This window comes from Rutidosis leptorrhynchoides, chromosome 2, assembly GCF_046630445.1.
Source record: "Rutidosis leptorrhynchoides isolate AG116_Rl617_1_P2 chromosome 2, CSIRO_AGI_Rlap_v1, whole genome shotgun sequence".
Taxonomy (NCBI): Eukaryota; Viridiplantae; Streptophyta; class Magnoliopsida; order Asterales; family Asteraceae; genus Rutidosis; species Rutidosis leptorrhynchoides.
This window is the reverse complement of record NC_092334.1, coordinates 677352949-677378740: the sequence shown is the minus strand read 5'-3', so window position 1 is coordinate 677378740 and position 25792 is coordinate 677352949. Positions and strand designations below refer to the sequence as shown.

Here is a 25792-nt window from a genome sequence, read left to right as displayed (position 1 = left end):
GATTTTTGAGGCGTGGAATACAGATGTTGTTGTTGGTGAAGCTGATGTTGTTGGTGGTGATGCTGATGGTACTGGTGGTGCTGGTTATGCTGCTGGTGCTGCTGATGCTTGTAGATATTGCACCATATTCTCCAGAGCCACAACTCGAGCTCGAAGCTCATTGACTTCTTCTATTATACTGGGATGATTGGCGGTTCGGACAAGGGGACGAATAAGATCTAGAATTCTAGATATTATATAATCGTGGCGAGCTGTTCTGGAAATGAGGGTGAAAATGGTGTTTCGTCTTGGTTCTCCGGTAAGTGCTTTAGGTTCTTCGCCAAGAGGTGAATTCGGTTGGTGGAAGGGATCACCTTCTTCTTGTCTCCATTGATTGAGTCGACTACGAACCCATCCCCAATTCATCCAGAATTTATGATGACTAATTGGTTTGTTCATTCCGGTTACACTGCCTGTGGAGCTCGAGGAATCAAGTGAGAAATCCATATTATGTGTTTGGAATAGGGTTTGATATGAAATGAGTGTTGAATACTGAATGATATATTTGTCTCCTTGAATACGTATATATAGCAAAAATATTTCCGTGATTTACGGAAGAAATTTAGGAAAAGTGGTAGACAAAGTTTACTGGGATAGATATGATAAGATATGATTTGTCTATACTCCATTTATGCAATAATTGCAGTATGACGTGTCTAGATTAAAAATGATAAGTATGTAACCAGATAAACTTTCAATTAAAGACTTTCAATTCGTAATGGCCTATTTAGGTCTAGGGGCTTGAGCTATAGGATCCTTTAAATCGGTAATCCAAACCCTTCCATTCTAGAGTTTCGTAGACGCCACCCGTCAAGAAAATTTAATGATCAAAAATAACGAGAAAGCAAAGATTTTGAAAGTAATGAATATGAATAGTGATGACATTATAATGTCTTTGAGATTCTTGATAATCTTTATGAGTCAATAATGACATTTTTCCGGTTCGCAAACCAATGCATAAAGGTATAAGGCACATAGGTACGTGATATAACAAGGAGGTTATATACGTATGAGTATGAGTAGTAACAATTATAGAAATTTCAAAATCAGGGATGACATTTCATGTAATACATACGTATTACACAAAACCAGGATAGATGACGTAGGAATGTTAAAAATTTCAATAATGATGAGTGACAGCCCTCGGTTTAACCAACCGAGGTGGTTTTATAAAGATAATGCGTGTGAGTTATTGAATATTGTGAATCACAGTGAGAGTTCCTCCCGGAGTGACAGAATAAAAGATATGCATATATGTGATGCAAGTAATAATGTTCTAAAGCTATAGGTCAGGTTGTAGACTAGACTTTAATGCACCTTATAAATCTGGGTTATCCATGAGAATTTCAGCCAACATGTCCTAGATGACCCACTCATAAAAATTTGATTTTTATAAATTGGCCCGACGATTAAACGAGCGTGATCCGAGAAAAATACAGATACGCAAATAAATACGCGAGAAGAATAATAATTTAAGAAATAAAACATAGGAATATTTTATTAACTCATACGACATCGGAATATCGTATTAAAATAATTCGGATTTGGAAATCTCGAAAGTCTAATCGTTGGTTTGGAAACCGAGACGATTCATCGAATAAAAACGTTATACATAGGAACGTACAAACACATAGTCACACCTTTTTATTTAATAGATAATATAGGAATATTAGAATATAATTTAGTCATATAAAATGACTTCATAAAACCTTTCAAAATTTTGAGACTCATAATAATAAGTTTGCTTATCGAGTCGAAAGCATTCAATCATATAGAGAATTGCCTTAAAAATAAGTTGAAACTTTACGGCAAGAAATGATAAGTAAAATTTAAAATAAACACGTACGGTCAAAGTTCAGACTCACTAATGCATCCTAACAACTACTGGTTAGACACACTAATGCAAATTCTAGTTCGCTAAGACTAACGCTCTGATACCAACTGTAACACCCCGTCAAAATCCATTAACGGCGATGTTAACTCTGGTCCCAGTGCTTGGATTGACTTCTATGTAACAGCAAAGTTATACAGCGGAAGCAAAAAGTACCTGAGAATAAACATGCTTAAAAAGTCAACACTAGGTTGAGTGAGTTCATAGGTTTGTCATAATTAATGATTTTGATAATAGTAATAGATCACAAGATTTCAGTTTCCACAAATATCCTTAAACCGCAGTGTAATAAAAAGATTCTACAACCATGGGCACCTGGTAACAGCCTTATCAATAATAATATAATAATGAATACCCCTGATGTCTATAAAGCACCGAATCAAGTGCGAAAAATACCCTCGAAGTACTAAACATCCGTTGACTACTAGCGCGACTAGCCCGGATGGGGTTGTCAAACCCGATAGATCTATCAATAGGATTCGCGCCTACGGTACAGAGACCAATAGATTACGTTACCAAGCTAGGGGAATATTTGTGATTCTAACCCACGTAGAATTAAGTTCAGTACTTGTATCTATTTTGTAAAACAGATATAAAACATTGCATGTATTCTCAGCCCAAAAATATATATAAAAGGGGAACTATGAAAACTCACTATACTGTATTTCGTATTTCGTAGTAAATATGTGTATGATGGCACTGAACAAGTGCAGAGTTGTCCTCGGATTCACGAACCTATATCAAGTTTATATATATTAAACACATATACTCGTAATCGAACAAATTTATATATATATATATATATATATATATATATATATATATATATTTATTAGTAATGCCATTTTTATATTAATAACATATAAGTTTCTTATATTCATTTTATATATTCTAAATAGATAAGAATATAAATTTTATTATGTTATGTGTAAATATATTTATATATATATATATTATTTATTTGTTAAAATAGTAATTTTAATAATACTAAAATAATATTAGTAATGATAATAACAATAATAATGATAATATTAATATCAATAATAATGATAATAATATTAATGATTCTATTGATGATAATTAAAATGATAGTTTTAATAGTAATGGCAATCTTTATTAAAAGTGATAATTTAATACAATGATAATTTTAATACCTTTAATAATATGAATGATAATAATGATAATAATAATAATAATTTCAATAAAGATGGAAATTTTGATAAAAATGATAAGTTAAAATGATACTTTTAATTATAACCATGTTTTTAATATTAATGTTAATAATAACTTTAATATTAGTAATAATAATAATATCGATAATTAATAATACTAATACTAATAATAATAATATTAGTGATGATAATACTAATAAGCTTTTGAATGATAATAATACTTCTTTAACATTAAAGATAATAATGTTAATACTAATGATATTAATAATAATGATAATATAAACTATATTAGTGATACAAATTTTAATGTCCATGTTATTAACAATTAATAATAATGAAAATATTTAGTAATACAATAATACTAGTAAGTATAATAATAATAATAATAATAATAATAATAATAATAATAATAATAATAATAATAATAAAAATAGAGTTGAAAACTACCTTAGAAGTTTTTCTAAAAAGAATATGCCCAAGACGGGGCTCGAACCCGAGACCTCTCGCAAAACCCGAAACACGTTTAACCAATGTTCCATTTTACATTTTCTGATTTAATACCAAGAAAAAAAATATATTACCCGTAATTTTTTTTTATCATCATCTTCTTCTTCTTAACGAAACTTCAGTCGACCAGAGGGATATCCAAATCAAAACAACAGATTACTAGACTTTATTTAACACTTGGTATTTTAAATTGAACGACCATATGTGTTTAAATTAATAGAAAGCGAAATAAAAAAAATTAAAACAGTTGATGTTCGTCGCACAACTCAAAACAAAAAAAAAATTGATAAGGAAATTGAGAATGTTTTGACTAAAGGTTACAACACGAATTATTTTTCAAATTACTCCTAGAAGCTATTGGAATCATCAATTTAACATGAATCATCAAAACGAACTCGAATTTCTTGATGAACAAAAGAGTTGACTTTTTGATTTTAAAGTTTGACTCAAGAATTAACAATTAATACGAAGAATTGAGGCTTGAAACTTTACAGAGAGTTGGAGTAGGATATTCCTAACAATCTTACATTAATACATTTTGCAATTTCATTTGATTTCGAGATTTTGATTTAAAAGTGAAATACAGAGGTATACGAGCTGAAGAAGAAAAAAAAATTGTGTTCCTCAATTATAATTGCAGAAGTCGAATGTTATAGCATTATTGTGATCGAAAATTACAAAATCTTAACCAGTAGAGGACTAAAAAAATATCACGATTTGATTAGAAAATAAAAATGGCGATAAAAAAAATAAAAAGCAGATCTGATTTAATTAAAATACGTAAAAGCAGATTTTGATTGATAAAAAAAATTAAAAAGCAGATAAAATAAAAATATATAAAATTGTACATATTTTTTAACTTTTAATTTATTTTTTTATTGATATTATTATTAAATATATTAATAAATATATTAATAATAATAATTTGATATTATTATTAATAATAATAAAAGTAATAATAATGATAATAATAATATTATTAATGATAAACAATATTAATATGACAATATAAATGATAAAAATGATAATTTATTTATAATTAATAATAATAATAATCATTATAGAATGTTAATAATACTATTAATAATAATAATATTATTAATAATAATAAGTTGTATTAATAATAAAGATAGCTATAATAATCTTAATAATTTTAGTAAAAAGTGATAATACTAATAATATTAATAGTATATTAGTATTATATTAATGATAATGATAATTATTAATAATAATAATTATAATAATACTAATAATAATAATGATTGTAAATGATTTATATATACACACATATATATTTACATATCTTTTTATAACTGTTTGTTCGTGAATCGTCAGAATTAGTCGAAGTTAGGTTTAAATTTAGTCGGAAGTTTCCGGGTTGTCATAAATTAGTACTTATTAAATGTATTTTGTTCACAGTGGTCCAATTGCCCATTTATTGATTAGTTTGATCCACCAATGGGTGCTCATTCGATTGTTGTGATACGAGGTTTGTTGAAGTCCAAGAATAGACTTGAAGCTGAGGTCGAATTACTCAAAAGGCGAGATAGGAAGATGAAAATCATAATCTGTTTGATTTTGGCTATATTTGTTATGTATGTTTTTGTTTGGTAGAAGTCATTGAATTGTAATGTGTATTTGTTTTGTTATTGTGCTGAATGGTTTTAATGGATGGTTTTAATGAAAATGTTGCTCACTTTGTTAATCTCACTTTATTGTGTTTTGTTTCTTGTGTAATATTATTCGTGTTATCTTGCTAATTACCATTGTGTTTTAGTAATCTGCTTTGGTTATGACCAAATGACCAAATTTATGCCCACTGAACATTCTATAGTGCACATATGGTATTGCAAGAACATGATTTGGCCATTTTGATCATATGGTATTGCAAATGACTAGTTTTTTTTGTTAAAGTGCAAATGACCACTTTACTTAATGACCAAAAGACCAAATGACCAAAAAAACACCAAATGAGCATGTAAACTAGTTTGGTCACTTTGACCCACTTAGTCAACATCAGTCAACAGATTTAACAAGGTGGTGACTTTGACCCACTTGGTCAACATCAGTCAACGGAGTCAACAAGTTTGGTCATTTTGACCCACTTTGTCAACATCAGTCAACACAGTCAACAAGGTGGTGGCTTTAACCCATACAAGGTGGTGACTTTGACCCAACAATTTTTTTTTACCTAACAGCAGATTCAATATCAGTCAACATTATCAAAAACATTCAGTCAACATTCAGTCAACTTTATAAATGGTCATTCAGCTAACTTTAAACAGTCAACCGCTTGCACCAATTGGTGGATCAAACCCTAAAATTGTCATAACCCTAAATTTTTTACCATTACCCTAAAATTGTTTACCATAACCCTAAAGTTATTGTTTACCATAACCATAACTTCAGTCAACATTCAGTCAACTTTATAAATGTTTACCATAACCCTAAAATTGTCAAATTCAATATCAGTCAACTTTAAACATTACAAATATAAATACATTAAATATCAGTCAACTTTATAAAAAAATTAAAAATATAAATAAAACAACAGAATTTGCATTCATTTAAATGGTTCAAAACCATAGAAGTCAACATCAGTCAAAATAGAAAATAATTTAAAAACTAGAAAATAAAATATTCATAACCATAAGTGCATACAATACATCATAAACATAAAAAAACCACATATTTAGCCACTGCTTGCACCAATATTCAACTTTGTCTTCTTAGTTCCACCACTTTGTTTGTTTTTTCTCTTTGATCCACTGTTTTCACCAACACCACCACTTTTTGTGCAACTTCTTTGATTATACCCTAATTCACCACATTTTCCACAACGAGTAATTTTACCTTGTCTGGACAACTTACCACATGAATTCATGCTTGCCTGTTCATCTAGGGCTTTTCTCCTATTCTTTTTTGGCCTACCAGCTGTAGCCACAACTAAAGGTGGAAGTAGTTTACTAGTCACCGATGATTTACCCCACAGATGCATACTATTCAAAGGATTAATCTTGAAATTGTAAGTGTTCCTCCAAGTTTCTAACCAATGTACACGATGAACCCAACTTTCTAGGTGACCAACACGTGCACCAAATGCAGCCATGTGGTACAATGCAGCTACTGCATGTTTACATGGCATTGCAGTGATTTCTCACTTTCTACAAGCACACACTTTTGCATTCATATCAACAACACATTGATCATTGTGTGGGCCGCTAACTTGGTACAATTGATCACCATTCCACATCACAGTGTATTTTTCAGCTTGCTTCTTGATACCATCAAAAACTTTAGTTGCTCCAGGGGTTAAAGGACCATCAGATTTGGATATCATATTATTGACGGTCACAATCCTTTTCATCAAGTACTCCCTAATATACTCTAAAGCAGTTATGATAGGCTTATCTCTTGCATCAACTAACCACCTGTTTAGAACTTCACACATATTGTTCAAAAGTACATCTGTCATTGTCTTACCTGTTTTAAAAATATAAAAGTTGTAATTAGGATAATGTATTCAGAGGTTGAGATTTAACAATATACATACCTGAAAAGTGACTTCTTGCCCAATGATGAGGTTGGATGTCAGCTAAGAATTTGTGACAGCCTTCACTAAAATCCTTCAATTTCTGCATTTCTTGTTTAAAATGTGGCACTGTTGTTGTTGTTGCACATTTCCATAGCATTTGTTTATAGGCAACACCACTATAATTTTTCTTCATGTTTTCATGTATGTGCCTCAAACAGTATCTATGTTTAGCAAACGGGTACAACCTTTCAATTGCTGGTAACAAACCCTGTAATTTAAATTGAAGTTAATTTAATAATCAACAATATAAAATCTATACTAATAATAAATTATGAAATAATTAAAGGTATAATACCTTTTGTCTATCACTTATGAATGTAAAGTTTGATCTTTCATTTAGATCCAAATCTTCACCTAAATTATTCGAGAACCATAACCAAGAATTGTATGTTTCTTTCTCAACAATTGCATAAGCCACATGATATATCCCATTGTTTGAGTCAACACCAACAACAGTGAGTAGTTGACCTCTAGCTGGCTCTTTCACAAAAGGCCCATCTAAACCAAGCAAATCCCTGCCTAAAGCTTGAAAGCCACTTTTCAATGGTCCTAAATATATATAAACTCTTTTAAAGATCATACTTGTTGCATCTTCATCACATGCTTCTGTTCCAACCTTGAAAGTTGTACCCGGATTAGCTTTTTTAAGTTCCACTAAATATTCCCTTAAGTGAGCATATTGTTCAGCATAATTGTTACACCCCCTAAATGGGACCGGGGGTAACTGTGACTAACTAATATCATAACACAAGTGTATAAGCGAGAACGACTCTAAATGAGACGTTTTATTTATTAAATAAACAGCGAAAGCATTATTCAAAGTTTTACATCATAAGAGTTCAGTAAATGGGAAATGTCTAAACAAAATGATAAATATAAATGATGGATTCCATGCAAGCAGCAAAGCATACATCAATCATCTAGTAGCAAGTAGCAGCTAACTCAATCATCACCTGAGATAAAACATGCTTAAAGTGTCAACCAAAAAGGTTGAGTGAAATTCATAGGTTTATAAATAATATCCAAAGTTTTAGACCATAAGATTTAGTTTAAAATTGATCAATATAGATATATCAATCTAAAAAGTGTTGTTGCAGTTTGTAATATCGCTACTAAACAATTTACCCTATGACACCTTGTACTGTCAGTGTTGTGGAATCATTATTATGTAACCAAAGACCAACTGTCGAATGGTTAGAGACATTACTCTCAATAGGCCTACTCACAATAATTAAGTTTGCATTTAAACGTTGCAATTAACGATATTACGGTAGGGATTTAGCATGAATCAAAGCATGACAATATAGTTAACAATTTAGTACTTGTGTCTAAGCGTAAAACAGTTATAAAGCAAGCATGTGTCTCACCCCAAAAGTTATAAAACAGTTATAAAACAGTAAAAAGTGGGGCTATGAAGTTCACCTTAGTAGCAAGTAAGTTATTCCACACAAAGAAGAATGAATAGAGTAAGTGATCAAAGATCTTAACCTAGAGATATAATCTTTGATTAGTTAATGTCTAACAGACATAAAGTTTGTTTATTAATATAGCAACTATATTAACAGTGACGGTTTTCGAGAAAAGTTCCTATTTCTCAAAAGTTTCTATTTTTGAAAACCTACTATTTATGGAAAGCTTCCATTTATAGTAAGCTTCTAGTTTAAGAATGTTCGGGTTATAATCCTCAACAAAGATGTTGTACAATCTCGCCTAAACTTCATTGCTAACATGCAAGTCACTCGAATGATCTATTGTTACCGAGCGACCCAGGATCTCTTGACCAGAATCTAAGTCTTGGCATTCGAGATTCACAAGCGTTCCATAATGGTAACAAGGATCACCCTAGGCCACAAGTAGCAGTGATGTTTGTAGTCTTTGTACGCTATCTTTAATTATAACCTTCGCGTTATAGGTGTATACACACAACAAATTATTAATGTACTTAATAATGATAACATAACCTAAATATTATTTAATATTTAGTTATTATACCTTAGTATGTCTTATATATATTAAATATAATTACCTTTAAATAAATACCTAAATTACTTCAAAAATAATAGTGTTTTATTAATCGAACATTATCCAAAAATGTCTAAATAATTAATCAAATATCTAAAAATTATATACATAATTTTTATAGTCTTAGTTAATCATATAGATTAGTAGAAAAATTTAAGAAAACATTTTTATTATATTTTTGTATTTATTTTTGTTTTTACCCTTATTTTATTCACAAAACAAGTTTAATTCTACATAATTACTAAATAAACCCAAACAATTATTTTTATAATTTTTATAAGTTTCTATCAGTCTGATAACTTGTAAAAAAATATAAAAAAAATATTTTTTTATTATTTTATATTTATTCTTAATTTACCTTTGAATTACATAATAATAGAGTTTAATTATATAATAATTACCAATTCGACCCAAGTAATTATTTTTATAATTTTTGCAGTCTTATACTAGTGTAATAATCTCATAAAAAAATTTATAAATATTTTTGGTCCAGTTTAATATTTTATTACGAATTTTACATAGTTTTTATGTTTAATTAATAAGTAATTCATAATTAAATATAAATAATATTCCAAAAATTCTAAAAATCATTTTCACATGTTCCTTAACAGTTCCAACTAATTTTTATACAATCCTTACTGATCTTAATATTTTATATCATTTATATCTATTTTATATATATATATATATATATATATATATATATATATAATCCTTACTGATCTTAATATTTTATATCATTTATATCTATTTTATATATATATATATATATATATATATATATATATATATATATATATATATATATAGCGGTTTTGATTAAAATATAGAAAATATATATAAAATAGTAAATAAATTTTGATTTCAATTCTAATATTCTTTTTATTTTAATTTAAAGTTATGAAAATATTTTTTCCAGTTTTTAAGTACATATACTAATTTTTATTGATTTATAGTATATATTTACTAACCAAAACAAAAAAATAAAAAATAAATATATAGCACAACATATAAATTAATATTTCGACTTTAATAACTTATATGTGATTAATAGAATCTACAAAAATTATTTTTACTAATTTTAATGATTTATAACTATTTAATTCGATTTATATATTATTTTATGTAAACCGAAAGAAAAAAAAATGAAATAAAAAGAAGGAAAAGAAAGTACCTCAAATTTCTTCAAAATTTAGAGAGAAAGATTTAGGGGTTGTGTGAAAAATATATGAGTTTTAGGTTGGTATTTATAGATAAAAATGGTAGGTGGAAAAGGAAAAATAAAATAAAATAAAAATTTCAAGGATGCCAATTTTGACAAAAATGTGGAAAATGTTTTTGATAAGATTGTTTTTGAAAAAAAAAATCAAGAAAAGTATTAGTCAAATTTTATGGGCTTGAATTGTATTAAAAAATCTTACTTTTTTTTATTAGCTACAAATATAAATATAAATACTAATTAAAATAACTTATCATTTAATTAATAATTATGTTACATATAGTTATATATATATAGTACTCATTAACGTTAATATTAACTAAAGTTATTTTACATAATATATATAAACTTTAGTTAACAAAACGTGTCGACTAAAAATAAATATTTAATCAACGTCGAATTTAATTATATATTGCGTATGGATAACAACCCTATAGGCAAATTAGTCAATTCAAGTATGAAAATGTGAGGGTTGTTATAGTACCTCCTCGTTAAAGAAAACTTCGTCCCGAAGTTTCAAGTAGACTTCTTGGATGCATCGGCGGTTGAGAAGAGGTGGGGATATTTCCATTTCATTTGGTCTTTACGTTCCCAGGTATACTCAGGGCCACGTCGTGAATTCCAATGGATCTTAACAATGGGAATGTTGCTTTGTTTCAAGCGTTTAATCTCTTGATCCATAACTTCTATAGGTTCTTCGATGAAGTGCATTTTATCATCAATGCGGAGATCATCCAAAGGAATAACAAGTGTTTCATCAGCATGGCACTTTTTCAGGTTCGAGATGTGAAATACGTCGTGTACACTACTAAGCTCAGCAGGTAGTTCTAATCGATATGCCACGGGACCAATTCTCTCAGTAATCTTGAAAGGTCCAACAAAACGCGGACTTAGTTTGCTTCGTTTACCAAAACGAATGACCCCTTGCCAAGGGAATACTTTCAACATGACTTTATCACCAACTTGGAATTCCAAATCCTTTCGACGTTTATCAGCATAGCTCTTCAGTCAGCTGCGGGAAGTTTCCAATCATTTCTTAATCTGTACGATCTTTTTGGTAGTTTCATTTATGATTTCAGGACCAGTTAACTGTATGTCCTCTAGTTCATCCCAACATAGGGGTGATCTACATTTCCGTTCGTATAAGCCTTCAAAAGTTGCAACCTTAATACTTGAGTGGTAACTGTTGTTGTAAGAGAATTCAGCCAAGGGCAGATGTCTGTCCCAACCTTTGCCAAAGTCGATAACACAAGCACGAAGCATATGTTCAAATGTTTGAATGGTTCGTTCAGTTTGGCCATCAGTTTGCGGATGATAAGTGGTACTCATGTTGAGTTGAGTTCCAAGAGCAGATTGTAAAGTTTTCCAGAATCTAGAAGTGAATCGACTATCGCGATCAGAAATGATAGAAATAGGGACTCCATGTCGTTAGACAATCTCTTTGATGTAAATTTGTGACAATTTCTCCATCTTATCGGTTTCCTTGATCGGTAAAAAGTGTGCAGATTTAGTAAGGCGATCCACTATGACCCAAATAGTATCATTGCCACTAAAAGTCTTGGGCAATTTAGTAATAAAGTCCATAGTGATACATTCCCACTTCCACTGCAGAATATCTGGCGGTTGAAGTAAACCAGACGGCTTTTGATGCTCGGCCATAACTTTCAAACAAGTAAGACACTTTCTCACATATTCAGAAATATCAAATTTCAGATTAGGCCACCAATAAAACTCTTTCACATCATGATACATTTTACTAGAGCCTGGGTGAATAGAATACCTAGTCTTATGTGCTTCATCCAAGACTAGTTCTCAAAGATTTCCAAAGGTTGGGACCCAGATTCGGTTATTAAAATACCGTGTTCCGTTTCCCTTGAGTTCAAGTTGCTTTTCAAGACCTTTTAGTCCCTCGAGTTGGACATTTTATTCTTTCAATGCTTCAAGTTGTGCTTCGCGGATTCGAGTTGTAAGATTAGTCTGAATAACCATGTTCAAAGCTAGGACTCGAATAGGTTTATTACGTTCCTTTCGAATGAGAGCATCGGCAACAACATTTCCCTTATCGGGATGGTACTTAAGCTCACAATCATAGTCGTTTAGTAGTTCAACCCATCACCGTTGCCTCATGTTTAGTTATTTCTGATTCAAGATATGTTGAAGACTTTTATGATCGGTAAACACCGTGAATTTAATTCCGTAAAGGTAATGTCTACATATCTTCAAAGCGAATACCACAGCTCCTAACTCCAGGTCATGTGTGGTATAATTCTTCTCATGTTTCTTAAGTTGTCTAGATGCGTATGCAATAACTTTTTGACGTTGCATCAATACACAACCGAAACCTTGATTCGAGGCATCACAATAAACTATGAAATCCTCGTTTCCTTCAGGTAAAGATAGAATCGGGGCTGTGGTTAATTTCTCCTTTAAAATTTTAAACGCAGATTCTTGTTCTTCAGACCATTCAAACTTCTTCCCTTTGTGAGTTAAGTTAGTAAGAGGTTTCGCCAGAATAGAAAATCCTTTGATAAATCTTCGGTAATAACCAGCAAGTCCCAAAAATTGGCGAATATGCTTCGCATTCTTAGGCACTTCCCAGTTCTGAATAGCAGTGATTTTTGCTGGATCGACATGTATTCCTTCACTATTAACCACATGTCCGAGAAATTGAACTGTTCGTAACCAGAATTCACACTTGGAGAACTTGGCATACAGTTGTTCATTCTTTAGCAACTCTAAGATCAAACATAAATGTCGCTCATGCTCTTGCTCGTTCTTGGAATAGATTAAGATATCGTCGATGAAAACAATCACGAATTTGTCAAGATAAGGTTTGAATACACGTTTCATAAGATCCATGAATACAGCAGGTGCGTTTGTTAAACCAAAAGGCATAACAAGAAATTCGTAATGTCCGTAACGAGTTCAAAAGGCAGTCTTGGGAACATCAGTTTCCTTGACTCTCAACTGATGATACCCTGACCTAAGATCAATCTTCGAATAGATACTTGACCCTTGCAGTTGGTCAAATAGGTCATCAATACGTGAAAGTGGATAACGGTTCTTGATAGTTAACTTGTTGAGTTCTCGGTAATCAATACACATTCTCAACGTGTAACGACCCGACCAAAACCGTTATTGACGGCGCCGTTAACTTAGGTCCCGTTGCGTGGTCGTATTCCCTATATGAGACTCGTTTGACCAAAATTATGTCGCATTCATTTGAAAGGTACAAGACTTGCAAGTTTAGTTTACAAAACCGTTCGACAACAAGTCTAAGTTTACAAAAGTCATAAAGTATAAATGAAATAACTTGCGACATAATATAAGTTGAAAAACACAGTTGCTATAAATAGCGTAAGTATGTAAACAAAAGTTTGAATCCAAAAGTGCTATCACTAGCGTATGTATGTGTGTATCTTGACTCCAAGCAAATAATCAGAGTGTATGCATGTATGCTTGACCCCAAGCAAGTATGAGTGTACGCGGAAGCATGTATCAAATAGCCAAGTATGAACCTGAGAAACATATAGAAAACTGTCAACGAAAAACGTTGGTGAAATCATAGATGTATTTGTAAACGTTGTTTTTGAACCACAAGATTTAGTATTCCCATAGTTGATTATCAAAATCGTTTGCATTCCAAAAGTATTGTTCGCGAGCACCCAATTATCAAAACTTAACGTTTCCTTCCATAGAACCCCATCACAATAGTGTTAGAACATACACTGTTTCTCGAAAATATATTTCATCCGTAGACGGTAGCGAACCGTCCGTAATGAGGGTTTGTCAAACCCGTATGGCCACACAATATAAGTTCTCGCTTACACCCTGCAAGTGTAACTAATGATAATCGAATTGAGGATTTTTGTTCTAACTCGCTGTGGAATGTTTGTTTTCCTTGTACTTGTGTTCAAAGTATAAAAGCAAGTAGTACAAAATGTAACAAAGTATATGTTTCTCAGCCCACAATTTAAAAGTATAAAAAGTTGTTGAAAAGGTGGGACTATGATCTCACCTCGAGTGCACGAGTATAAAAGTACTTCAACAAGTAAACGTGTGCATGAAAGTTGCTTAGCCTTGACCTAAACAAGTAAGTTATATCAATTAACCGGTTACGACACAAGGTCGGGTGAAATGTGTTCAATTAGTCCTATGGCTCGTTACGACTCGATTAAGTATAGCATGTGAATCACGTTGTCAAGTTTCATACAAGAAACAAGTATAAAAGCATGTTAGAATGATTGTATAAAAGTTTGGTTAAGTTTGACTAAAAGTCAAACTTGGTCAAAGTCAACGAAAAAGTCAACGCGTTCGGGTCGGGTCCCGAACTATTTTTCTATGCTAAATATTCATATACAAGTATATTAAAACAAGTTTCATGTGAATCGGAGGTCGGTAGCTAGTCAAACATTTCGCGTGAAATGTGACAAAGTGAGCAGAATCTGGCCAGGCCAATCCGCGCGCCGCGCGGGGATGGGGCGCGCCGCGCCACCATCTGGGCAGAGATTTCTGGTCAGTTTTTCAAAGTATGCACGAACCAAACATCAAACATTCACCATTTATGATCCGCAAACAACCAAAACATGTATTTTATATCCTCGGAAAGGTATTTCGACGAGCAATACAACTAACCACATATCATCAAACAAAAACATCATTTACAATAGCCGAAATCTCATCAAGTGATCAATAAAAGTCCATTTTCAAAGTTTCAAGTTCATCAAATGCATTTTGAGTTCCGGGAATCCAATTCACACATATGATATGCCGTTTTGAAGGTAATGAAGCATACATTACTACTAAACACTAACAATTAACATTCCATGGCATTTAAGCATCCAAAAGTTCATGTCAAGAACTATCAAACCCTAGTCAAACATCACAAAATTATTAATCGGATTTTTGAAGTTTTCTTAATCAACCTACACATCCAAATGTGGCTAATGATACTAGTAACACAATTAAAACATGCACTTTAACAATCTAACAACATTAACTCATCCAAAATCAAGGATTAAGCAAACCCATTTCAAAAACTCAAACTAGTTACTCCAAACCACAAATCGAGCAAACAAAACATATATTCATGTTACACACGAGCCATAGACACTAACTAACACAATTTCAAGTATATAAAACGAATTTAGAGAAATTTAGTGTTTTAGAAATGTTACCCAAAATGGATGAAATTGGTACCAAATCGAAGAGGATGATGAGAGGATCACGAATATGTAATTTGTTTTGAAGTTTGCTTCCCGATCCGAATTTAGATGATGAATTATGTTTGTGTTCTTGAGAGAAAAAAAGAAAGAAAGAGAGAGAGATGGAGGGATTGAATGGTGGTGATTGGGGTGGACTAGTTGACCTAGTCAACTAGTTTGCCCCGTGTCAATTTTAGTCCCTCGAGTTTAGAAGCGGGTGCGGGATTTAACCAAACGAATATTTTAAAAACGCTCGAGTAGACGAGTGATGTTATAATTAAATAACGAGAATATTATAAACGTTAGTCAACGGAAATTGGGAATTTAAATAGCGAAAGATATTATTAAAAAAAAAAGACGGTGTTAAAAATAAATTTAACGGAAAAACGCGGGATGTTACATTATCCACACCTCAAAAGAAATTTCGTCCCGAAATTTAGTTGGAAGTGGTAGTTGTTGAATCTTCCTCGAGATTTTGTGTTGCCAATTCTACGAATGAGGGAGAAGTACGTTCTAGGGTATTTCAACGAATTTTGACGGTCGGGATCATATGTTGTTTTAAGGTTTGGCTTCACGATTTATGGTTTCAACCGGTCCTCCTAGGAAGTGAGGGTTATCGTTGATAGTGAGTTCATCAAAGGAGATAACAAGTTCTCGTTTCGCAAAACACGTCTTTGAGTTGATGCATCGAATGTAGGATAAACGGAGACCCAAAATGAGTCGGAAAAGTCTAAACGGCTAGCGACGGGTCCAAAACACCCCAAGAATTTAAAGGATCAAAATATCGCGGATTTAGCTTCCTACGTTTTCCCGAAACGGATTTGCACCTTTCCAAGGTGCGACTCTTAACGTGACGCGGTTTCCCACGTGGAATTTGAAATGTTTACGTCTAACATCGGCGTAACTCTTGGTGATTACGAGTCGCGTAGGGTTTTACCTGATTATGAATAAATTTTCTCGGTTGCTCAGGAATAACTTCGGCCCCGGTGAATTGATCATCGTTTACTTGGTTCGACAAAAGGAGAATGACGTTTCCGGTCATATAAGGTTTCGAAGGCGTGGCGTCAATATTCGAATGAAAATTTTGTAGTAAGAGAGTTTAATTAAAGGGAAAGACGTTTCTCAAGAAAATTTGAAGTTGGTAATACAAATTCGTATTATGGTTTTCAAGACTTAAATCGTATGTTTGTCCGGTCCGTCGGGTTGTGGATGGTACGCGGTACTCATGTCTAAACGGGGTCCCGAGGCTTTTTGTAAGGTACTCCAAAATCTAGAAGTGAAACGAGGATCTCGATCCGAAATGGGGTACATTTCCCTAAGGCATATTGAACAAGTTTGCTAGGAATTGAAAACGTTAGCTAGGACAAGTTTCTCAAGAAAATTCGCGTCGCGGAAGATTTATCGGTTTCCAAAAACGTTCGTCGGGGCAAGTTCTTATCGGGTTTTGAAAACGATTGTTAGGACTATCCACCCTCGCGGCGAATACTTGTATGACGTGAAGAGTCGCTCTCCATTGAGAATTTAGAATAAGGACCTCCTGAACCGGAAGTACGAGGGTGATGCAAGAGAAGTTTCCGCCCCGATGTGAGCATAACGAGTAAATTGTAGTTAGTCAATAAGACTGCGCGAGGACGAGCTAGTATACCCGTGTGACATACGGTTGAAGTCGAATGAAATCGGTAATTCATTCGGAAGCATAAATATAATTTGACAATAATTGAAGGTGTGTCCCCGGTATGGTTGTTATAAATATTCTCGGAGTTTTCGGATGTCCAAACCTGAAAGGATGAAGTCATGTACATGGCACATGGTGGTGTTTAGGTTGATCGAGTCTAACCACCATCACGCGTCACTAGAACTTTGGTATGTCTTACCGTAATATAACCACGTTGATCGAGTGCCGTTATATTACGCTAACTCATACCTCCATTCCCACATCACTCCATAGATTCAAGTTCGTGTCATCGTGAAGACCTAAAATGAACAAAATGTAACGACGTCTCAAACGTGACTGATATTAAATCGAAAGAATTTCTGCAAATCTAAGGAAGCGTTTCCCCGTGGGAAGTGTATAAATGATTGTTCACGTCAAATCGGTTCGATTCAAACAATATTGTATTTAGGTATGAAAAGAGTAACGAGTCATGATAACAAGTAATACGCAACCGTAGCGATAAATGTTGATGACGATACTCACCTAGAGTAGTGATGGTAGTAACACCAAAAAGTAGATAGTAAGAAACACCAGTGGGAACCCGATAGTAAGTTGAAACGGTGGCAAATAACAATCCGGGAGACAGAGTTCTCGAACAAGTGTGACTAATGAAGTCATCGTCATCCATACGTGTATGAATCATGAATTTACGTGTGTTACCAAAAAGTGGCGGAATACGAGTTCGTATGATGAAGGTTGGGTACCATTAAAAAGTTTGCCTAAAAATGATTCAAGTATAATGCACAAGTAGTCAAGTAAGTGCTATCTATAGCAAATGTATGTCTGAATGCAAATGCTAACTATCCGGTTGTAGTCTAGACTCACTAATGCGTCCTAACGACTCTGTTAGACACACTAATGCACGTCCTAGTTCCCTACAACCAACGCTCTGATACCACTTGTAACGACCCGACCAAAACCGTTATTGACGGCGCCGTTAACTTAGGTCCCGTTGCTTGGTCGTAGTCCCTATATGAGACTCGTTTGACCAAAATTATGTCGCATTCATTTGAAAGGTACAAGACTTGCAAGTTTAGTTTACAAAACCGTTCGACAACAAGTCTAAGTTTACAAAAGTCATAAAGTATAAATGAAATAACTTGCGACATAATATAAGTTGAAAAACACAGTTGCTATAAATAGCGTAAGTATGTAAACAAAAGTTTGAATCCAAAAGTGCTATCACTAGCGTATGTATGTGTGTATCTTGACTCCAAGCAAATAATCAGAGTGTATGCATGTATGCTTGACCCCAAGCAAGTATGAGTGTACGCGGAAGCATGTATCAAATAGCCAAGTATGAACCTGAGAAACATATAGAAAACTGTCAACGAAAAACGTTGGTGAAATCATAGATGTATTTGTAAACGTTGTTTTTGAACCACAAGATTTAGTATTCCCATAGTTGATTATCAAAATCGTTTGCATTCCAAAAGTATTGTTCGCGAGCACCCAATTATCAAAACTTAACGTTTCCTTCCATAGAACCCCATCACAATAGTGTTAGAACATACACTGTTTCTCGAAAATATATTTCATCCGTAGACGGTAGCGAACCGTCCGTAATGAGGGTTTGTCAAACCCGTATGGCCACACAATATAAGTTCTCGCTTACACCCTGCAAGTGTAACTAATGATAATCGAATTGAGGATTTTTGTTCTAACTCGCTGTGGAATGTTTGTTTTCCTTGTACTTGTGTTCAAAGTATAAAAGCAAGTAGTACAAAATGTAACAAAGTATATGTTTCTCAGCCCACAATTTAAAAGTATAAAAAGTTGTTGAAAAGGTGGGACTATGATCTCACCTCGAGTGCACGAGTATAAAAGTACTTCAACAAGTAAACGTGTGCATGAAAGTTGCTTAGCCTTGACCTAAACAAGTAAGTTATATCAATTAACCGGTTACGACACAAGGTCGGGTGAAATGTGTTCAATTAGTCCTATGGCTCGTTACGACTCGATTAAGTATAGCATGTGAATCACGTTGTCAAGTTTCATACAAGAAACAAGTATAAAAGCATGTTAGAATGATTGTATAAAAGTTTGGTTAAGTTTGACTAAAAGTCAAACTTGGTCAAAGTCAACGAAAAAGTCAACGCGTTCGGGTCGGGTCCCGAACTATTTTTCTATGCTAAATATTCATATACAAGTATATTAAAACAAGTTTCATGTGAATCGGAGGTCGGTAGCTAGTCAAACATTTCGCGTGAAATGTGACAAAGTGAGCAGAATCTGGCCAGGCCAATCCGCGCGCCGCGCGGGGATGGGGCGCGCCGCGCCACCATCTGGGCAGAGATTTCTGGTCAGTTTTTCAAAGTATGCACGAACCAAACATCAAACATTCACCATTTATGATCCGCAAACAACCAAAACATGTATTTTATATCCTCGGAAAGGTATTTCGACGAGCAATACAACTAACCACATATCATCAAACAAAAACATCATTTACAATAGCCGAAATCTCATCAAGTGATCAATAAAAGTCCATTTTCAAAGTTTCAAGTTCATCAAATGCATTTTGAGTTCCGGGAATCCAATTCACACATATGATATGCCGTTTTGAAGGTAATGAAGTATACATTACTACTAAACACTAACAATTAACATTCCATGGCATTTAAGCATCCAAAAGTTCATGTCAAGAACTATCAAACCCTAGTCAAACATCACAAAATCATTAATCGGATTTTTGAAGTTTTCTTAATCAACCTACACATCCAAATGTGGCTAATGATACTAGTAACACAATTAAAACATGCACTTTAACAATCTAACAACATTAACTCATCCAAAATCAAGGATTAAGCAAACCCATTTCAAAAACTCAAACTAGTTACTCCAAACCACAAATCGAGCAAACAAAACATATATTCATGTTACACACGAGCCATAGACACTAACTAACACAATTTCAAGTATATAAAACGAATTTAGAGAAATTTAGTGTTTTAGAAATGTTACCCAAAATGGATGAAATTGGTACCAAATCGAAGAGGATGATGAGAGGATCACGAATATGTAATTTGTTTTGAAGTTTGCTTCCCGATCCGAATTTAGATGATGAATTATGTTTGTGTTCTTGAGAGAAAAAAAGAAAGAAAGAGAGAGAGATGGAGGGATTGAATGGTGGTGATTGGGGTGGACTAGTTGACCTAGTCAACTAGTTTGCCCCGTGTCAATTTTAGTCCCTCGAGTTTAGAAGCGGGTGCGGGATTTAACCAAACGAATATTTTAAAAACGCTCGAGTAGACGAGTGATGTTATAATTAAATAACGAGAATATTATAAACGTTAGTCAACGGAAATTGGGAATTTAAATAGCGAAAGATATTATTAAAAAAAAAAAGACGGTGTTAAAAATAAATTTAACGGAAAAACGCGGGATGTTACACAACGTGCCATCTTTCTTCTTAACAAAAAGAACAGGTGCTCCCCATGGAGATGAGCTAGGACGAATGAATCCTTTCTCTAAGAGTTCTTGTAGTTAGATGGATAATTCTTTCATTTCGGATGGAGCTAGTCGATAGGGTGCCTTTGCAATAGGTGCAACACCGGGAGTTAGATCGATTTGAAACTTTACTTGTCTTTGAGGTGGGAGACCAGGGAGTTCTTCAGGAAAAACATCAGGAAATTCTCTAACCACTGGAACATCTTCAATTCGTTTCTCTTCCGGTTCGACTTTCTTAACATTAGCTAAGATGGCTTGATACCCCTTCATCAGGTATTTACGGGTTTTTATACAAGAGATGATATTAAGTTTAGAACCACTCTTTTCTCCTTGTATGATTAGGGTTTCACCATTCTCAAGAGGAATATTAATGGTTTTATCATAACACATGATTGCAGCTCTCAACGGGGTTAGCCAATCCATCCCTACAACTACATCAAAGCTTCCTAATTCGACTGGCAATAAGTTGATCTTAAAGTTTTTGTCGGCTAGAATCAGATTGATAATGCTAAAAACGAACACATATGTCATAGCATTATCCTTCAAGAAAGACAAGCTTTTAGTTGCAATTGTTCTATTTACGAGTGATATTCGTTTAAATAATAAAAGGTGAAGACAAATGACCGATTCGATGATTTAAAGACGCAAACGACCAAAAAGCTAAAAAGTACAAAGTACAATCCAAGTGGTTCAAATTATTGATGAGAAACGTCTAGAAATTACAAGGGTACAACCCGTGAAACGCAAAGTACAAGATATTAAATAGTACGCAAGGAGGTTCGAAAATCCAGAACCGAGACATGAACCAACTATCAGCACGCGACGCAACGAACCAAAAATTACAAGTCAACTATGCACAAGAATATAATATAATATATAATTAATTATATATATTATAATTAAAAGCAGCCCACGTTTAAATCACTATGGTGAGCTGGAATCCAAAGCTCCGCACTCGCGGAGCTGTGAAGCACAAAACCTCCGCACTCGCGGAGCTGTACAGTTCAAAGTGGGCCTATAAAATGCCGCGCATTCTGATCGATTTCATCATTCCTTTTCCTTCTTTCTATCTACGTAAAATATATATATAATTTTAATTATAATTTTAATTTAAAGTTTAATAATAATAAGGTTATAGTGGCGAATGTTTTAAGTTTGTAAGTCAAATTTCTGTCCGTGTAAAACTACGCGATTAATACTCATTGTAAGTTATGTACAACCTTTTTAAATTAATGTCTCGTAGCTAAATTATTATTATGCTTATTTAAATTGAAGTAATCATGATGTTGGGCTAAATATTAAAGACGGGGTTATTGGACTTTGTACCATAATTGGGGTTTGGACAAAAGATCGACACTTGTGAAAATTAGACTATGGGCTATTAATGGGCTTTATATTAACTAAACGATACCTCGTTAATTTAATATAAAGGTTATAATTTGACGTATCTATATATAACCACATACGCTTAATCGGGTACGGTGGGCGGGATATTTATAAATACGAATTATTGTTCATTTGACCGGACACGGGGATGGATTAATAGTCACTGGACTCATTAAAACAGGGGTGGATTACATTCAAGGGTAATTAGTGTAATTGTTAACAAAGTATTAAAACCTTGGATTACACGCAGTCGATAACCCGGTGTATTCATTAAACAAAGTATTAAGACCTTGTTACAGTTCGAATCCCCAATTAGTTGGAATATTTGACTTCGGATAATAAGATTAATTTGACGAAGACTATCGCACTTTATAATTATGACTGATGGACTATTATGTACAAAACCAGATGGACATATCGAATAATCCAGGACAAAAGACAATTAAGCTATGGTAATAAATTAAAATCAACACATCAACATCATGATTACGAAAGTTTAAATAAGCATAATTCCTTTATTTTATATCTCATCGTACTTTTAATTATCGCAATTTTATTTATCGTCATTTTATTTATCGTACTTTTAATTATCGCACTTTTATTTATCGTCATTTACTTTACGCTTTAAATTAAGTTGTATTTATATTTAATATTTTACATTAGGTTTTAATTGTGACTTAAGACATAAAATCGACAAACCGGTCACTAAACGGTAAAAACCCCTCTTTTATAATAATAATAATATTACTTATATATATCTATATTGATACAAATATAGTTTAAAATAAATATAGCGTTAAACTCAGCTAGCTTCCTGCGGAATGAACCGGACTTACTAAAAACTACACTACTTTACGATTAGGTACACTGCCTATAGTGTTGTATCAAGGTTTAGGTATATCCACTCTATAAATAAATAAATAACTTGTGTAAAATTGTATCGTATTTAATAGTATTTCGCAATAAAAATATAACTATTTCGTATACACCTCGCATAACATCAAGTATTTTTAGCGCCGCTGCCGGGGAACACTCAAACGCCGAAGCGAAACGCTATAAAAAATATTTAGTTTTTAAGTTATTTTGTAAAAATATATTTATATAAGTTATTATTTTAAAAAAAACAAAAATATAAAAACATAAAAAAATATATTTATATATCTATATTTTTAATTGTTTAAAATTAAAAAGTTTTTATTTTTAGTTACAAAAACTAATAAGTAATTGTTAAAATATAAGTTTTGTTTAAGTTATATTTTATAAAATTAAAATCACAAAATTAAATCAAAGTAAAAAAAAAACGCTGAACCTGCGTAATTTGAGCCTGCAGCTCATTTGAATCTGCATCCTCAGCACTCGCGGAACTTTTGGGCAGCTAGGATCCGCACTCGCGGAGCAGTCTGACAGACTGAAACCTGGTACGCATTAATTATGTGATGACCCGGAAATTTCCAACCAAATTTAAATTTAATCTTTATATGATTCGACACGATAAGCAAAGTCTGTAAGGTCGAGTCTCAAAAAGTTTGAACTGTTTTAAGTATTCAATTGACCTTCGACTGCCCTCGACGATTCACGAACCATTAATTGTAAATAGATATGTGTGTATATACATATACATATACATATATATATATATATATATATATATATATATATATATATATATATATATATATATATATATATATATATATATAAATATAAATAGAGGTATATATAATTATTTGAAATGATGAAATATAATTTACTCAATTGAAATTAAAAATATAAACTAATGAACAGAATAATTAAGTTGCTATGAATGTATATATATTTATGGAACCTATATATAAGTAATGGTGTATATTTAGAAATATATATAAAAATATTCAATACTTGATAAAAGATATTATGTAATATATATATATATATATATATATATATATATATATATATATATATATATATATATATATATATATATATATACATATTACATACATATTACATACCTATTAAATATTACATCAAATGTATTACAAGTTTAAAATATAATTGTTATACTAATATTATTATTATTTCCATTAATATTACTAACATTAATATTAATATCACTACTTGTTAAATTATTATTTTCAAAATATACTATATAGATATGAAGATTAATACATGTAAGATAATACAATTACTAATATTATTATTATCTTAATATTGTATTGATATCAGTATTACTAATTAAAATATATTATGAAATTTAATATATTTAATCTTTTATAGTTATCACTGTTATCATTGTTAACAACATTATGATAATATTAGTAAAGTTATAATTTTAACTATTATGAATAATATTAGTATTATTATTAATATTAATAATATCAATATTAGTAAGAATTATTATTATTATAAATTATAATTATCATTATTATTATAGTTATTAGAAAATAATATAATTCATTATTATCAGTAATAATATTATTATTACCATAGATATTAGGATTATTATCATGGTTATAAATAGTATTAATAATATTTTACTATTATTAATATTAAAAGTATTAATATTATTAATTTATTATTAATAGTAAATAAATTTTATATAATGTATGTAGAAACAAAAATCGATTAAATATCCAGATCAAATGTTTCTTTTTTCTTCCACTTGCTATTCGCCTGTGAGTATATGTCGACATTGCTCCACCATCATATAATAATCCGATTAATTGGTTGATGAATTTTTTTTTCTTTACAATATATCTATCTGTTTTACCTGTTATTTCTGATCTTGCTGTTTTAATTTTTTTTATATATTATTTAAACTCCTTGTACGATTGATCCAAAAATAAGGAATCAAAGTCTAAAACTCCTCATAACGAATTGATTTCTGTAAATCATTCATTTTATGATTCCTAAACCGCGTAGGTCATCACCACACCTTTACAACAACATACTCGCTGAGAATTGAATCAAATTCGTCTAGCGTGTTCATCTTCGACCCATTCAACCTTTGAACTGATTCGAAACGAATTGAAGAAAACTAGAAATGCAGAATTTTCCTAAAACATGTCGTGAATGTGTGTGTAAAATCCCAGATTCCAATTTTTCAAATCGAAGATGAATTTCGAAGTCAAAATTTTGTTATCAAAAAGTCAAACTGATTTCTTTGAATGAATTCGATTCCTCTGTAATAAATCATATTCAATTGAGGATCCTAGTGTATTCTAATGAGGGATTAGAAGATATTTCATGAAGAATCCAAAGTCTCAAAACCCCTAAATTTCAAAATCATAATCTAAGTTTATAATTTTTTTTTCTCTCTCGGTTACAGCAAGCAGCTATGATTTTTTTTCTTTTATTCATTTCTGTTAATTAAAGGTCATATTTACGAGTTGTTTTTGCTTCAAATCGAATGATAAATTGAATACAATACGAGGATAAGTTGGTCCCTGGTCGATCGATTTAGCAGAGGAAGAAGAAGAAGTTGAATTAGGAAGAACAGAATAAATATAAATTAAATACGGTTTTATTCAGAAATGTAGCAGCGGCTTGATGGTTTGTGTATGTGTTGGGTTAACGGGAGGTCGCGGGTTCGAGCCCCGTCGTGGTCTAAT

At 32.0% G+C, this 25792-nt stretch overlaps 1 protein-coding gene across 1 annotated transcript; it reads right to left on the bottom strand.

Annotated features, from left to right (window-relative positions):
* Positions 1-6766: 6766 nt before the first annotated feature.
* On the bottom strand, positions 6767-21083 carry LOC139890281 (uncharacterized). The gene is made up of 4 exons (XM_071873174.1): positions 20918-21083; positions 7500-7858; positions 7163-7412; positions 6767-7092 (listed from the first exon to the last, which is right to left on the bottom strand). Exons 1-4 carry the CDS (start codon positions 21081-21083, stop codon positions 6767-6769), a joined length of 1101 nt encoding a protein of 366 aa, XP_071729275.1.
* Between the last annotated feature and the right edge of the window lie 4709 nt (positions 21084-25792).

Coding starts and splice junctions, on each gene's coding strand:
- LOC139890281 (XM_071873174.1), bottom strand. CDS start 21,083: ATGAAGGGGTATCAAGCCATCTTAGCTAATGTTAAGAAAGTCGAACCG. Junction 7,859..20,917: donor TCAAATCGATCTAACTCCCG/GTGTTGCACCTA, acceptor GGGAATATTTAG/TGGAACTTAAAAAAGCTAAT. Junction 7,093..7,162: donor GGCAAGAAGTCACTTTTCAG/GTATGTATATTG, acceptor TTTTTAAAACAG/GTAAGACAATGACAGATGTA.